The 16,174-nt window shown below is 41.8% G+C and overlaps 1 protein-coding gene across 2 annotated transcripts in view; it reads right to left on the reverse strand.

The window, feature by feature from the left end:
• The window catches only part of PLCH1 (phospholipase C eta 1), a 62,553-nt gene that overhangs the window by 5,153 nt on the left and 41,226 nt on the right, over positions 1–16,174 (reverse strand). Inside the window, exons 11-22 of one of the 2 annotated variants that reach the window (XM_042821168.1) lie at positions 13,878–13,985; positions 12,100–12,261; positions 9,627–9,698; positions 7,500–7,591; positions 6,679–6,776; positions 6,172–6,351; positions 5,968–6,075; positions 5,378–5,502; positions 4,886–4,970; positions 4,003–4,149; positions 3,553–3,632; positions 1,168–1,528 (exon numbers count right to left, since the gene is read on the reverse strand). In XM_042821168.1, the coding sequence (XP_042677102.1) occupies positions 1,168–1,528; positions 3,553–3,632; positions 4,003–4,149; positions 4,886–4,970; positions 5,378–5,502; positions 5,968–6,075; positions 6,172–6,351; positions 6,679–6,776; positions 7,500–7,591; positions 9,627–9,698; positions 12,100–12,261; positions 13,878–13,985 (1,618 nt within the window). Of the gene's footprint in view, positions 1–1,167; positions 1,529–3,552; positions 3,633–4,002; positions 4,150–4,885; positions 4,971–5,377; positions 5,503–5,967; positions 6,076–6,171; positions 6,352–6,678; positions 6,780–7,499; positions 7,592–9,626; positions 9,699–12,099; positions 12,262–13,877; positions 13,986–16,174 lie in introns of both variants that reach the window. The other variant, XM_042821167.1, reaches the window with a different exon arrangement.

Consider the following 16,174-nt stretch of genomic DNA (forward strand, 5'->3'; position numbering starts at 1 on the left):
AGCCACAAAGGCAGGTAGAAGCAACAAGCCTTAACAGCATGTTCCCACCTGAGCTCAGCTGTCCTGCTACACGTGGCTCCTGGTGCTGGCAGAAGCTGCTGCTGTGCAGCTGAGAAAACTCAGAGCAGAGGAGCACTTCTATCAGCCACCATCCAAGCCAGGTCCTCACTGTGCTTTCCTCTTACCAAATAGGACAGACAGTGTTTCTGGCTGCCCTGTGCTTGTGGAGGAATAGCCCTGCGGGGACCAACTCCGAAAAAGCAGAGCTGCCAGTACTGATCAGAGCTGGGCACCTGGCCAGCCTGTATGAGAGCACACACCCCTCTCAAACAAACAAAAACCAACCCCAACCAGCAGTGCAGGTGGCTTAGATTAGGTACAAGCTCAAGGTGGAGGCAGCAGGCCTAACAGACTACAGCCATGGTATTTAAAGCTCTCGAGACATACCTAAACATTCCAGTAAATCCAACATCACTGAACACACCAAATTTGTGTGGCTTTCAAATGGCTGCAAATGGTTTTCAAAATCCAAAGTGATGCTGAAAAGACTTGGGAAAAAAGCTGTTTTAAGAACTGACTCGTGTATCAGGACTGAGATTTTATCTTAGTGTTTTCCATTTAAACTCAGTTACTCACTTTGGTTACTTTAAATACAAAAGTCTGGCCTACTGTCCCTGTTTTTAGTGACTTTTGAAAGCCTCCATTGGTCTCTACATATTTTGTAACCAAAACTGCACGCTGCATGATATTCTTCCTCCTTGAAAATGGGAAGAAAAACACCATGCCAGCAACTTTTCATAAGCACACTGACAATAACAAACCAGAAATTAGAGAAGACTAATTGAACGTGGGTTCTTAAAGGAAGAACCAAGTTTTTCTTTCTCACAACAGAATTTGGAAAGTGTCCTTTTAAGAGCACTGCTAGAAATTATTGTAAGTCATTTGCCTGGTTTGGAGATGGCTTCCCACTGTCACCCCAACTGAGAACATTCCACTTTCAGAGAATCTGAGGAGATTAAAGATGCTGCAATTTCAAGCACATATCATTTTGTCCAGTAACTCTTAAAAAAGTTGAATAAAACTGCTAGTATACAAACTGCATAATCAACCCTCTTCATAGAGGATTTCAACTTTATTACACCACAATTAATTTTGGAAATCTCTTACCAGTTGCATTTTCTTTTCCTTTGGCATCTTGAGTAGTTTCACCTTCCGTGCACGGCAGCCCTACAAGAAGGAATTTGTCCACTGGCATAGAAGCAGGACGTGCTTGCAAACTCCGGCTTGTACGCCTTACAACCCCTTCTTTGTCCTTCAGGTCTGCTGGTTCCGATGCACTGTCTTTAATTTCAGAAGCTTCCAGAAAACCCATTTTACTTTTCTTTCTGCCTTTTGCTGGTGCACTGGCCGTGCGCCGGAGAATTCGGTCACCAATAGAGCGCTTCCGAACATAGTGAGCGCTGCTCTCAGCAGAACTGTGCTTTGGGTTCTTGTTGAACAGCCCTCGGAGTCCAATCAGTTGCTTGTTCTGAAAGGACAAGAATAACCAGGGGTTTCAAGCGAGGTCAGACTACTACAGAAGGGTGCAGTGGAAAAGGCTGCTTTCTGAGCACTTATGAATGATGAGTACAAAGTTAAAACGCAGCAAAGCAAAAACTCACACCAAGCAATTCACATCTACTCTGACCAAGGAACTATCAGCATAGGTCTCCATGAATTCATGCATGTCTGTGTTTCTCCTCATTAGGATGGCAGCCTGCCACAATTACAAGAGAGGTTTGCTCAAAGTCTCCTAATCAGAGATGACAACGCTGTAAGAAATGTGCGGCAGTGACAGGCTAGACATTAATTTGAAGTTTTATGCATGGGCATCATCAAAGCAATACTCAAATGTTTCAGAGTTTGAATGAAGAATGATGTAGCTTGGTAGTTACAGATCATGCGATTAGGAACCATTCGAAAATCTGTGCCCAGCAAGTCAAAGTGCATGCTGATGAAGTCTACCTTTGTGGCTCCTAGAAAGTGCAATATTGTGTAACTGGGATTGAGGATTAAGGGGCTCCACTGAAAGGCAAAAAATGCAAATACATTTGGCTAATATTTTCAAGACCACAATACAAGCAATTAAGGTAAATAATACATCAACTGTAAATACAACTCTCTACAGCAAATTATTTAAAGCTGTTTATTAGCGTAATGTCAGTCTCTCATAGAAATTTGACCAGACATCCTTACTTACAAGGATGGCAATGTAGATTCGGCCCGTTTATACCTTAGAAACAATAATGTAATCCATCATTAAGGCAAGAATTAGATGATAGATTAAGTTATACAAGATATCAAATCTCACTCAGAATTTTTTCCATCTTCTGTTAGTAACATTTGTCTTCACTATGAAGGTCATCTTTGCTATTTTGCTTTGAAGAGCACCAGTCAAACAGGCTCCCCTCCAGACAATAACCAAAACTCTACACAGTACAAATGTGTACATATCTACACAATATGCTGCAGATGTAACCCAAGCTGTTCATTCTACAACTCTTTTAACAGATTCAGGGTGATGAAGACTACCTGGAACACTACGAGCTTCTCTTTGTGCAGAGAGCACACACAGGTCAGGCACAGTCAGTGCCATTCTCTCCAACATCTCCCTGGCAGTAGGAACGCTTCCAGGGGCAAAGCAGAGAGTGCACTGAAACACTGATCCCTGAGCTGAGGCAAGGATGCCAAGAGCAAGACACACATCTGAGTGGCTTAAAGGGCATCACTACCTCATTCAGCCACCTAACAGGATCGGTGTGGATAAAGGTAATGGAGTGAAGTGAGGATTGGGATTGCACCAAATCTCAGCCCCTGGGCCTTGCCTATGTTATCTCCTCTCTGCATTCTACTGAGATTTCCTTGGGAACTTGCAGAGCTGTGATCTTACACACAGAGATAACTACAGCGCTCCAGAACAGACAAAAAGCTGCTTATCAGAAATAGCTTTGACATAATGTTCTCTGCATCTGCTCTCAAGAGGGAGAAAGACTGAAAGCTAGCATTCTTTTCATCTACACCCTTAATTGATTATTATTATTTTTCAATCACTACAGAGGTCCATTTTATTTTAGTAGACTATTGAGCCTGGCCTCAACTTCTGTATGTTGTTGATCTCCACTGACCTTCAGAAAGCTGTTCATGAAGGCTGTTGAAGCAGAGAAAAAGCACTGTGCTTTTGCTTTCATTTTAAAAACAAGCTTTAAAATAAGTAATCTTTCAGAAAAGCAGCAAGAGGTATGCACTAAAACCTATGAGATTTATGACAAACCAGCTCCTGTGCTTTTCAAATACCAAGTCCTGGTGCAGTTACAGTCCTCAGCTCATTCCACCCCGGTATGAACTGAATAATTTCTTTAAACTTTACTACTGATCAGTTGCAGAGTTAGCTAGGCACGACATACAAAACACACTGTAAACTCTACAAAACATTTTAAATGCACTAGGATTCATTTCTGTCAGAAGAATTAAATCAAAAACTCATAAAATACATACATTTGCAAATATACCTACCTTTCCATAGATTTCATTAATGGTTATGTGAACAAATATGGAGGCTTCTGTCAGTCCTTCTAAATACACATGTCGATAACCTGGTAAAATTAGAATATTGCATCCCAGTCAGCTGTGTGTGCTTTGTGGACAACTGGCAACGAGTGTCTGTGAAAGTGGAACATACACACCTGCTGTCTTAAATAAAACCTAGTTTGTCCTTAGGAGTTTTCCAAGTCTCACAGTGCAATCTGCCCCAAGTTAAAGACAGCAGAAATTTCCACAATCACAGCCACCCAAACTCAACAGTGAATGCACAACCCTAACATTGCAGAACTGTCCAAGTTCACACATGAAATCTTGGAGATGTAGGCATACGTGCTATGTTGACACCTAGTTTTAAACTTGCAATTCAAAGGCATTTGATCTTTGTTTAAACATCTAATTCAAGAAAAACCACACGGGACTAACCAGGTACAAGACTGCTAAAGGCCAGCGTTCTCTGTCCAACGAAGTCTCGCCCAATAGGGTCATGATCCCAAACAAGAAATCGAACCAAAGCTATTTCAGGCATGTGGATGGTAAAAGTGAGCGTTTCCTCCCAAACAGGATTAAACCCTGTAACACAAATGGAGCAGAAAGTTTCAGAAACACAGTCAGAGCAAGCACTGGTCTCAATTTTCATGAATCACAGCAAGAGGCACGAGAAACAAACAGACCAAATACGCAACGAACACTCATTTACACATTGCTCATCTATGTCTACAATCTCTCAATCTCCATTATAGAAATAACTGAGAGTAAGAAATCCACCTGCTAGGCAGTTTTTACCAAAAAATGGTTCTGGTTGTGTAGGTGGCAGGGACAGCAAGGCTGGCTGCTGTTTTACAGAACTGTGGTAGGTGAAAGACAAAAAAGGAACTCCTCTCTTCCACCCCCTCACAGTATTGCAACTGCTCACAAAAGCTAACAGCCTCCCCTTCCGCTGCAGCAGGCTATCCCACTCTGTTCTTCACCTCCTTCCCATAATGGGGGAGGTGGCATAAAATGCTTATGTCATGATTTGTTTTTATTTCATTTGATATTATACGTTATTTTACACATCCAAATATTTGGAATTTCTGCCCAAATGAGATTTAGAATCAATCCAGGAGATAGATATTGTGGTAGAACAGTTCTCACTCGTGTCTCCTGCGCCAGAAATTCTGGTCAGAAAGCAGAATTAATTTAGAAGAAAGTCATTTGATTTCATAAAGTAAGAGGCTCTGCAATTTACAAAGCAATAACAGACTCTGAATCATTTGTAATGACTTCATATTTTTCTCAAGAAAAGGAAATCTGTTGATTATCTTACCATTGTCATCAACCACCCTGGTCTGATCTTTACAGCAGTCAACGGGTAACCCAATGATTTCCACCTCAACAAAGGGATCTATTATCTATTTTAGAAACAACAATACTTTAAAAACAAGCCAGTGATATAAGCGAAGGTCAATTCTAAGGAAACTCACACAAAGAATTAACTTAAATTCCTATTCAAGAACTGTTGCAATTTCCAAGCAGCACACTCATGCAACATGGCTTCACAAACCATGCTGGCGTGTGGTTTATAGTCTCAAAAGCCACGGCCAGATGAGAGTCATTTTCAAAATACAAACCAAGTTACTTCTTAACCATCACATGCAGCACACAGACTCTGGAAAATGCCAGTACTGATGACTGAAAGCTCGACAATATCTGAGAGTTATTGGTCGATTTAAATAAGAAGAAAAATTCTTTGAGTCAAAGGCTGCAAGTCATTCTAGGATCTGCCATAAAAGCACTGGTTGATAACAGAGTGCTTTACCTCTCCTCTGTCTCCTAGCATTGAGTCAGGAGGCTTAGGCAGCTGCTGTCCACTGATGATTTTCAGGATGAGCTGCTTCTTAGGACTGGCAGGAAGTGGATCTGAAGAATAGGGGTTGAACGAGCCTGAAAGTTGGCAAGCAATGAAAGCAGGTGTAAGGATAGATGCACTCAATTGAAGGTACTCCCCCTCACCCCCACAAGCAGTATGTATACACACAGCACACATCAGCTACTAACTTGAGAGCACAAAACAGCTGTTAATGAATTTTGAAACTCATTCCATTTTAAAAACAAACAAAAAAACCCTCACATTATTAAAAGACCATCCTTGCTAATAAGGACAACTCTTTTTTAGGACTCCTGTCCTAAAAAAAAATTCTTCTACAATATAGTAACCTTACAAATGCTCCACAGTTACAACTCAGATCAACAGTCTTCACATTTCTTGCACATCTGCACAGACATTGACAACAACAAGTTGCTGGCATTGAGTTCTTTAACTAGCTTCAAACACCCAATTGCCTCTGACATTCCTCTGTTACCTTTATATTTATTATTATTTAGTAATAAATATAAGTGGAACATTACCTTTGCACATCTGCTGAGGTTTGAGGACATAACCACAGTTGCCATTTACCTTAAACTTCGCTTCATTTAACTGCATCATACGTCCCTCAGACTGGTAGTTTAGTGCCACTGTTAAATGAGAAGACTTGAGTGTCACCAATAAAGATTGTATTTACTCAGCACAAAGCCAAGAAGTCAGAAACAAGATTCTCATGCAACACCCACCTAACTGGCAACCAACATTCCAGTAAGGCAAAGGATTGAAGTTGCTGGAGTCAATCCGGTACGCCGATGGGTAGATCCTCGTAAGTTGTTTCTGGTTGTAAAGCATGAACTGTTCAGCCTTCTGCTGCACTGCTTGGTGGGCTCTCGTTTCACTGAATGACAGCACATTCCCTGTTGATCCTGAATGCATTGTTAACCAACAAACAAGTTACAAAGCAATCCCAGGGCATGGAGGCCTGAACTCAGACCTCAGCTATACTGGTATTAATCAAGGGGAAGATCAGAGTCAGTCCAAACTTACGCTGATAAATTGTCTTGTCGTACTCAACCTGTATATAGTTTAACTGAAGGGCACCAGTTTCCTCTTTCAGGAGTGCCTTCTGTCTACTCTCAAGTTTCAAGAATGGCAAGGAAAGCCAAGCAAGAGTTCATACTAATTGCCAGGGTCTTTTTTCCTGCAAAATCCTAGACGTGAGCGCTTTGAACAAACTGCAGACATCTACTTACCATCATCTACTATATCCTGGGCTGCCACAGAGTTTGTGTACACCACGAGGTCGGACAGAGCTCGGCACAGCTTCACAGTTTTCCTTCGACGAGTCAATCTACTGATTCATAATTAATACACAAAACAAAGCAGGAGTTTTTCAATATTTAAAGCATACATAAATTCCCTTTATTTTTTATCAGTAAGGAAATAAACAGCTGTACAACTCAAGCTGCAAAGAAAGGTGCAGTAAGCAGGGAACTCTGTGGGGCTAGTCTCCTTACAGAGGTTTCTTAGCAGTCTTCCAGATGACTGTTCCCCTGTACTTTCAGTCACAGTGCACAAACAACATTCTTTTTTTACACCATAATGAAATAGCCAAACAATGGCTTTTCCAGACAAAGCAAAGGCAGACAGCTTCGAGTTGCCTCCAAGGAGCTTTTCAATGACAGCAAATGCATTCTCAAAGGGGTTTTTTGATTGCTTTTTCTTTACATTCTCAGATGTAATAAAGCTGACAGGGCTGTGATGTATCCCTACTTAGGCTAAGCAGTTTTCTTTGAGCACTATTTACAGCACGCAAAATGTAGGTTGGCATTTTTCCATTAGGAAAGTATTCTATCGCATTTCCTTTCAGTTTAAGGGCAATTGCTGTTTGCAACCTATCAAAGCCTACATATTCAAACTCAGGCTAAAGCAGTCATAGCAAAACATATCCCAACAGAGCTGTCATAAATGCCTTGCCTTGTAAAACCCGACTTAGGCTCTGACAGACACGTATTAATAACAACAACGTGTTATTAATCCAACTGAGCTGAAAATGCGGGGATGCTTAGCTCACCTGTGCAGCTGCCCTGCTTCCTTTCCCGAAGAGTTTTGCTGACTTTCATCATCATCTGATGTGCTACATTTGGACGTTGCCTTCCCTGCTTTCTGATGGGAAAGAATCAAGCACAACGACGTCAGTGTACAGGATATTTCTGCAAGGACACACCACTTATCCACAAACCCAGAGAGCAGGTCTACCTGCTGGCCAGCAGCGAGGGCCAAGCTGCAAGAGAAACATTTCTGCAAAACAGGACCCACTGCAGCACACCATGCACACTCTGCAGCTTTCCTCCTGCCACAGACAGGCTGTAAATGGGGATAAGTTGGGGGGGAAACAGAGAGGACAGCTCTCAGCTCTGCGCCCCTCCGCTGGTCCTGCTGGATTTCCAAAGGCCAGTACCATATTTAACAAACTGCAACACGTGCATGTACAGTGCACTGCACTCACCTATGCTTCTCTCTCTCTCTCCCTTCACAATTTAGAGAATTTAACAAGTGGACTCATGAAGCTGAGAACACAACCAACCTCTGGGCAAAATTCTTTTTTTCTGCTGTCTTTTGAGCCATGCAAAAGAACATTCAAATCACTCCAATTTACTGTAGTGTACATCAAAGCAACTAGCTATGATAAAAAGATTAAACAGCAGCATCTTTTTGCATTAGTGCCGATGCTTTCACAGTGTCCAATTTCAGCAACATTACATGTTTTGTAACACTTACTGTTCAAATGAGTTCAAAGGAGAGTTTCTTTAATTCCCTTCTCATCATGAGATAATCAACAATATAACTGAAAGCTCTGTATTCTCCAGCTCACTCAGTTTGATGATAATTGAGCACAGAATTCATTTCTCCTGCTGTAATAAACTAATAATGCACATAATTTGGTTTATATTTTGAGTTTGCTTTGTTCAGCGCTGAAATAAAGTTGACCACATTGGAGACCATTTGAGTGGTTCAAAGGTTTGGACTGATGATCCCTGCAATTAACTTGCAGGAGTTGCCAGCCTTGGCATTCTCTCCTCCACTGGAGGTTCTAAAGAGTTTACACACACATACATGGAACAAAGGCCGAAAACATCACAAGTCCATTTTCCTTGTTGGATAATTCTGCATCTGCAAAAAGATCAACAGTAATCATCTTTCCCAGGCATCCCCTTTAGCTGGAAAGGTGTGAGGGAGAAATTACTGCAAGCCCCCCCTGACTTGACCTACACTAAGATCATTATATATAAAAAACTACACACACAGACCCCTTTTTCTTTTTCCCCAGCAGAGATTAAGTGGACAGTCTCTCCCCCCTGCTATATCCATTAGAATAGCTAGTGGAAGCAATTAAAATTATTGATATGCTTTCCAGCTCTCACTATAACCATCTGTTTTTAGTAGCTGACTCGTGTATGTGACATCTCACCCCACAGCATTTGTTTTCCCACCAACAGAACAAGAGGAAACGCAGGCTCTTCGTCCCTCTTGATGGCTGCTGTCTGCTCAGGCAGCACACACAGGTGGAACAGGAAACCTCACGCTCATTTTGATTGCATTAGCTCTTGCTTGGTTCGGTGCAGTTGCTCCAGTGAAGACCCAGAGAAGCAAAAAATTTGACCCAGTAGCTACAGATATACAAATAGTGCATGCCAAACCATGAACTGATCAGAGGAAAATGCGCTTTTACAAAGCAGGTGTGTGGGACCAGAGCCACTGCTCAGTCACAGCAGCTCCTGTGTGAGAAGCCAGGCAGGAGGGCATTGCACAGCCCTGCTCAGAGCACGGAACAAGGTAAAACCAGACCCCCAGTAAAAACACCATCAGCTTTATGGACAGAAGTCTGGAAAACAAAAACATATCGAGGCATTTGTCTAGACTGCTCTGCTGCTGCTGTAAGCGTGATCGGAAATATCAGCAATTATCCTTCACTAATTCAGATTATCCTTATGGCCAGGCAAGATTTTCCGAGGTACAGCGACTGTCTCTGGATGATTCTCCATACTCTTGCCAGCTACACTCTTCTAAACAGCAATAACTACACCACTGTAACCAAGCAGTCCTTCCTCATTGCCTCCAAGCACACCATGCAATAAATCATACCCTGTGCCATTAGAACAGTCGGACAGACCAGCAAAATCACTCTCGTTTTACTTACTTTGTGTTTACCAAAGTTGCCCATTAACGATCGACTATGAGACTTTTTCCCACTTTCTTTCGTGTCCAGGTTCTGTACAGGGAAAGTTGGAAAAACGAGTGTAAGTGGATACCTTCAGACTTTTAGAGTCCACTACAGTGTCTAAAAGACACTGGGCTTTAACCCAATGAAAGCTTTGGCATGCCACTCTGATTCACCATTGTGTGAGAATACACAAGAGAATAATTATTTGCACAGGAGAATAAAGGCAAAAGGGAATTAAAGTCTAAGCACAACACACTGATCTCTGAACACAAATTCAAAACTATTTCATGAAAGGACTTTTCTAATTTAGATGAGCAATCCTCCAAGAGGAAGACAAAAATGAACATTAATATTCAAGACAGCAACCAAGCACAGAGAAAAACCAATCCAGCCAAAAACAACAGCGATAAAAAACAAACACCTGAAAGTGTGCATAAAAATAGCCACAAAGGAAAGGAGAGGAAAAAAATAAAGCTAAAAGACAGCCTGGAGCCCAAGCTTCATCATATCCAGCCGTGCCCCTGGACATGGCTTTGATAACTCCTGGCAGCACCTAGCTTTTTCCTGCCAGAAAAACATATCCCTTCTTCTTTCAAAGAGCAAAATAAAGACCCGAAGGTGCTGAGGTTATTCCCCCAGCATTTCAGCGATTCCAGCAAACTCCAAGCATCACTGCATTGTGTTGCACATTACCTCTGGCCAGTAACAACCACAGAAGCATTAGGTGCATTGTTCACCAATAATCACCGTATCTACATTCAAAAATTTGCTCCTAGCTCAGGCTGAAAATCTGCATAAAGCGGAGAAGGAAACCCAAGCAGATGAAGGTTGTGTCTCTCTCAGATAAGAACGAGTATTTGGCATTGCCAGCAGCAAATCCAAACTGACTGACAGGACACACTGCCCCTCTCCTCTCCCGCACCCCAAAAACAACTCCACAAACATATAAAAAACCTCCATAGAGAACATGGCATCTACTGGCAATAGCATGTGAATCTGCATCGTAAAACATTGGGTTCTTCTTTGGTTTGGGTTTTTCAGTTACTGAAAATTAGCAAATCTTCTGGAAAATTGGAAGTCTGTCAGTGAGGAAGGGAAGGAAAGAGAGGTTTGAAAAGTACACAGCCAATGCCAGCAGCCTGCCTCTGGCTCAGCAGTTACACAGCAACTGTCAGAGCAGAGCTTTACAACAGGGCTGCCAAAGTGAGCAAATAAGTTACAGAACCATCAAGCCAGCACATTTAACCATGTATAATTTCCTTCCATCTTAGTCAACAGTTGATATCAACTAATCTGCCAGTTATTTTACCTCTTGTTACTACCCATTGCTCAGCTCTGTACTGCTTAAAGACCCTTGAGAAAAGGGTCAGGCATCCCCCCAGTGTTCGCATCGCATTGCTGCAGGAAGGGATCTTGATGTCCAACAATAATTTTAAATAAGTCAATCACAAAATATTAGAGATGCTACGATCTGACAGATGTTCAAACATTGCTCTAACTCAAAGTAATGCTGAAGTGGCTCGTATCAAATCGTGTTTACTAACAGTCTGCTCTCTGAAGGCCCACTTCCGCAACCACACAGAGGCCAAAGTAAAGAGGCAAGCTGCCTGCTCTCAGCTGCTAAATCACAATCTGGAAACAACCTCTCTATGCAAGGTCAGGTGGCTCTGACCTTCGGATGCTCACAGCCCCTTCCCATCACAACACAGATGTGACCAGACATCTCAAGCACCAGGACAAGATGAGCATATTCTATGCAGTCAAGCCTGGCTTCAGGCAAAGGTCTCATAGCTCCAGTCTTGCAAAAAGATTGACAAGAATGACATAAAACCTATGGATTGGGAAGATGTGCAGAAAGAACTGCATGTAGTTGACCTCGGAGACCATATCATTTCAGTAGGTACAACCCTCATAACAATTAATTCTCAGCTTATGTAACAGATTTTGCATTCAGCTGAGGTGAAAATATGGTGACTATGGATTTGAGGTACAAACTGCACTGGTGTATTCAAAATCCCAATATGTTTTTATTGCAATAGCTTTGTAATAATAATTTGATGTCAAAAGGGAAATAAAAACATATCACAACCATGAAACAGTCTGGGTGTGAAAAAAACAGACCCTTGCTTCAGGCAGTAAAAGCACAATCCTGTGCATTACAGGAAACAGCACTGCTGAATTACCATGGTCAGTCACAGCAGGACTAAGGCAACTATTTGCAGTATCGATGCTTCCTGAATTACTTGCTTCCAACACGTAGAAGAAAATAAAACAGGTCAGATACTCTTCATAATCAATCACTTAAATCCTTAGACATTTTATCTGAAACTATTCCATGTTTTCATTTTAGATAAAACAAAACTATCAGCAGCTGTTCACAAGTCACTGGAATGCGCAACACATCACCTTATTTCATACCCAGAAATGAAGGAAAAAAACACCCACCTACCTGCTTCAGGTTAACACTTAAACCTTCATGAGTTGCCCTTAGCAGTGCTCTCACCGTGAAGCTGTCAGGATCTTCTTTGTCCCTGATCTGGGACTCTTTTAGCAGAGATTCAAGCTTTGTTCTTATAAAAGATTCCACCTGATGCTCAGTTGCACCGTTACTCTGAAAAGCATTAAGAGATCCAGGTAAAACAGATTATTACATCCACCACCTCCGGGACAGCCTGAGAGACCACTGCATGTGCCTCAGGCACTCCCACCATTGCCCTTCTCTGAACAAGAAAAAGCTTCTTGCCTAATCCTGTCCAACTGGGGCTTTTACTGTCACTGCCACCTTCCTTTCTTCCCTTCAGGTCCCTGACACATCCCTTGCAGGCCTCACCAACGTGCTGCCCACTGCACAGAGCAGCCCAGCCCAGGTCCTGGTGTTTCAAACAGTCACAAGTCCGACCTCCTCTTTCTGAGCATAGCACAAATTCACAACTTAATCACCAACAGATTTCCTCAGTGATATCAAACAGCCTAATGTCTACTAGATTCCTGCTCCAACAAGAGAGGAAACAATTACAACCAAATGACAGAATCATTTGAGTTAATAACAGCACTGACTGTATAAACACCAAATGGTCTCTTACATAAGATGCTTAAAATAGGAGCCTTGAGAACAGCAGTGTGCACCTGGCATTCCTCTCCCTATGGGGCACGAGAGTTCTCTTGAGGCAGGAGGAGAGCAGCTGCCTGTCCTAACAGACTCCCTTCCTGGACACAAAAGACTTTCTGCATTCTGGACTGCAGGTTTTCTCTTGGGTCTTTCTGCACATCAGAAGTTGTGCTAGCAGAGCACACGGGGATTACAGAGTGCTCCTATTCAGCAGCACACGACAATGAATTGGGAACTGAATTGGACCAACACAAACATTCCCTTCTAATGAACCACTTCAGGTGGGGACTTCTGTTGTCTCTAAAGCAAATCCCAGCTACTCTGGAAATCTTTCAGTTTCTAATAGCAGCCAAAATGATACAGGCAAATTAAAAGCTCAGGATGCAAGCCATAAACAGCTAATGAGAATTGCACTGAGGCACTTCTGGGTGGCAACAGGGAAAAATCACTAGGCTGCATTCAGAAGTGGAGATAAACAACACTATATTTCCCAAACATTAATCTGACTTCGATCTGTTCTTTCTGAATCTCCCTTGATAATATCTTTAGCTCAAAACTTTTGACTGATGAATGAAGCAAGGCTGACTTCTGACCAGAACAAAGCACCTGTTGGATAACATGGGTCAGTGTTGCACACCAGGTTCAGTTTAGCAAAAACAAAAAACATTAATAAAATCAGTAGCAGGAAAGTAAACAGTAAGACTTAAGAAATAAAGAAAACAGAAAACATTCTTCAATGTTAAAGTATTGAAAACTATTTTTCACACTTCAAATTCTTTTTATTTGTGTGTCTCTATTCCTAATTTTTCACCTAGACACAGTGCAGCAAATCCATTATGACACTGCACTGTACATTTGTATTTGAAAAAGCCTAGCATGCTGACTCTGCTGGCAGCAGGCTACTGTATATATTTGTCATCTATGTGATTTAAATGAGAAGTCCTGCATTTCTGAACAAACACAGTCCTTGTCAAAACACGGACTTATATAATTCCTGCATCTTAAGGGACATGACTTAGAAATCCAAGTTAGAAATCTTAGTCTGCTAACAACAGCAAGTAGGATTATGAAACACATGCAAGGAATGACAGTTCTGGGAGATGTGTACATGCACATACATAGCAGGATTTTAACTTGCAGTCATCTTCAATTTCATCAGCACTATCCTCATCAGAAACTTCTCCTTCCTCAGCATCTGCTCCGAGACTGCAAGGCAACTTTTTTCCCTAAAAAGGAGGAAAAAAATATTCACAGTTAGTACTCACACGGTCAGCGTTACGTTCTCCAAAGCCCCAAATATCCTTTCACTCCATTAGTGCTTATTTTAAAAGCAGTCAGAGCTTAGAATTCAGACTATCTCATGCAAGCTGGCTCAAGGAGCCACATTATCACAGATGATGTCTTCAAAAGGAGTTTGATGTACTTCTGTTAGCTTGTTATTGGAAGACGTTTGCAAGCTAGTTCAAAAAAGCACACTATCTCCCATCTCTGGAGCAAGACAGTGAGTGCCAATGAATCTTTAAAGTTGCCTCCCCAGTGCTTCAGGCTTACCTCTAGCAAGCAAACCACCGTGTGCTTCAAATAAAACTCAAAAATCAGAAGCTGAGACTGTTATAGGCTCTGCATCAGAAGGGAAAATGCATACACAAAAAATTCATTGCAAGTAGCCATCACATGAATGAAGCAGCAAAGTTTATTTTAATACTGCATGCTCATGCAAGCGCGTAGTCAGCAATTCAACATTAGTTGCTAATCCTCTACTTTGTGCTTCATATACCTACATTAGAAAGGAACTACTTCAACTCCATGTCTAGTTTCCAACATCTGATTAGAGTGGTGAGTATCAGGTTATTGGTTACTTCTGGTAAAAAAACAAAAGTCGAGGGTCTGAAAGATGAATTGTACTTACTGGAACATTCAACTTTAATTTTCCTGTTTGACCACTTCTGGCAAGGCCCAAATTCAGAACTGCAGCAATGCTGCCTATAGACCTCTGAAGGTCTTTAGTCCAACCTCCTGCTAAAGGAGGACCACGGCAGCTCTAGATGAGCTTTGTGTACCCAAATCTTGCCAGCTTTTTAGGATGGAGGCTCCCTCAGCTCTCTGGGCAGCCTCTTCCCATGCTGCACTATGCTCTGCTGAAAGCCTTTTCCTACTGCCCGTTCTGAATCTCCCACGATGTAACTTTTGGTGCTGCCTCTTGTTTTGCTGTCTGCTACTTAATAAATTGGGCCTCGAGGCCAAATTAATGCTTACGAAAAAAAGTTTTTATGCTATTACATTTCCTTGTCATCCTCTCTTTTTGCAGGAACACTTGCAGTTTGTCTGATTCATCACAGACAGAGGCAGACAAGAACTGGGTTTCTGAGGAAATTAAGAGGACTGACTTAAGGACTGGATTTTGAAATGAATAATGCTGTCCTGGTAATGACTTGAAGTTTACATGGGTTTAAATCCCTCAGTATTACCAGAAATCTTTTTTATACTCAGTAGCAAAACGAGAATTATGGCCACAATTTGAAATTCTTCAGCTAATTAGTCAATATTGTATTTCAAAGAGAAAGGCACAGAATAGCATAAATAGTAGTAAAAAAGATGAGAAACTTGCTTACTTACACAAGAAGCTAAATATTTTATCTTTCCTGATACGACTGTTTAAATTGAACTGGAGATGGGAGATAGGGCTTTGTGGTAGATTCTGTGATGCTGAAAATGGAGGTCCTCATTCTAGAAGCATCAGCCCAGCTGCACACCATTCTGTGACTGTTCACAGGGCTCCAACCACTGTTAGCTGAAGAGCTGACCCAAAGTTCCAAACTCAGATGTGCTAGGAAGAGCAGCTCAGAAATTCATGGAAGACCAGCACAGTGCCAGACCTCCTGCCTTTTATTCAGTGACCTATTTCAAGCTGGATTCACTATGTTTTGCAACAACTTGCATTACCTGCTATCTTGTTCAGCTCCCTAAAACACCAATGCTTCACACTCACATAGTTCATGAACAAGAAAACTGCCTCAGTGAAATGCAAAACCACAGCTGAGCACTTGAAGGCTTTCTAAATCAGTCACATCTCTGCTATATCGAAATGTCCAACCTAACATCAAACCTACTGTGAAATGCTACAGACAGCTTGACACAGAAAAATGGTATCTCGAGTGCTCACAGCAGAGTAATTCTCCTCATGTGCCAAAATAAATTAGACAACTTAATGAGCTACAATTTCATTAATCATCTTCTCAATGGCCTGCCTAGCATTGCTTCCATATTACATCTCTGCCTTTGGAACTCCTTCAAGAGCAAATATGTTTGCATAGAGGGGCTCCAACAACTCAGGTTGCATACAACACTAGCCACAGTGCTGCAGAGCCTCCCTTGCTGCTCTTTAGCCACCTTCTGAAGTGCTCTTCTTTCATAA

The sequence above is a fragment of the Centrocercus urophasianus genome, unplaced genomic scaffold, assembly GCF_019232065.1.
Source record: "Centrocercus urophasianus isolate 14NV4802_14NV808 unplaced genomic scaffold, USGS_Curo_1.0 seq_19, whole genome shotgun sequence".
Lineage (NCBI taxonomy): Eukaryota > Metazoa > Chordata > Aves > Galliformes > Phasianidae > Centrocercus > Centrocercus urophasianus.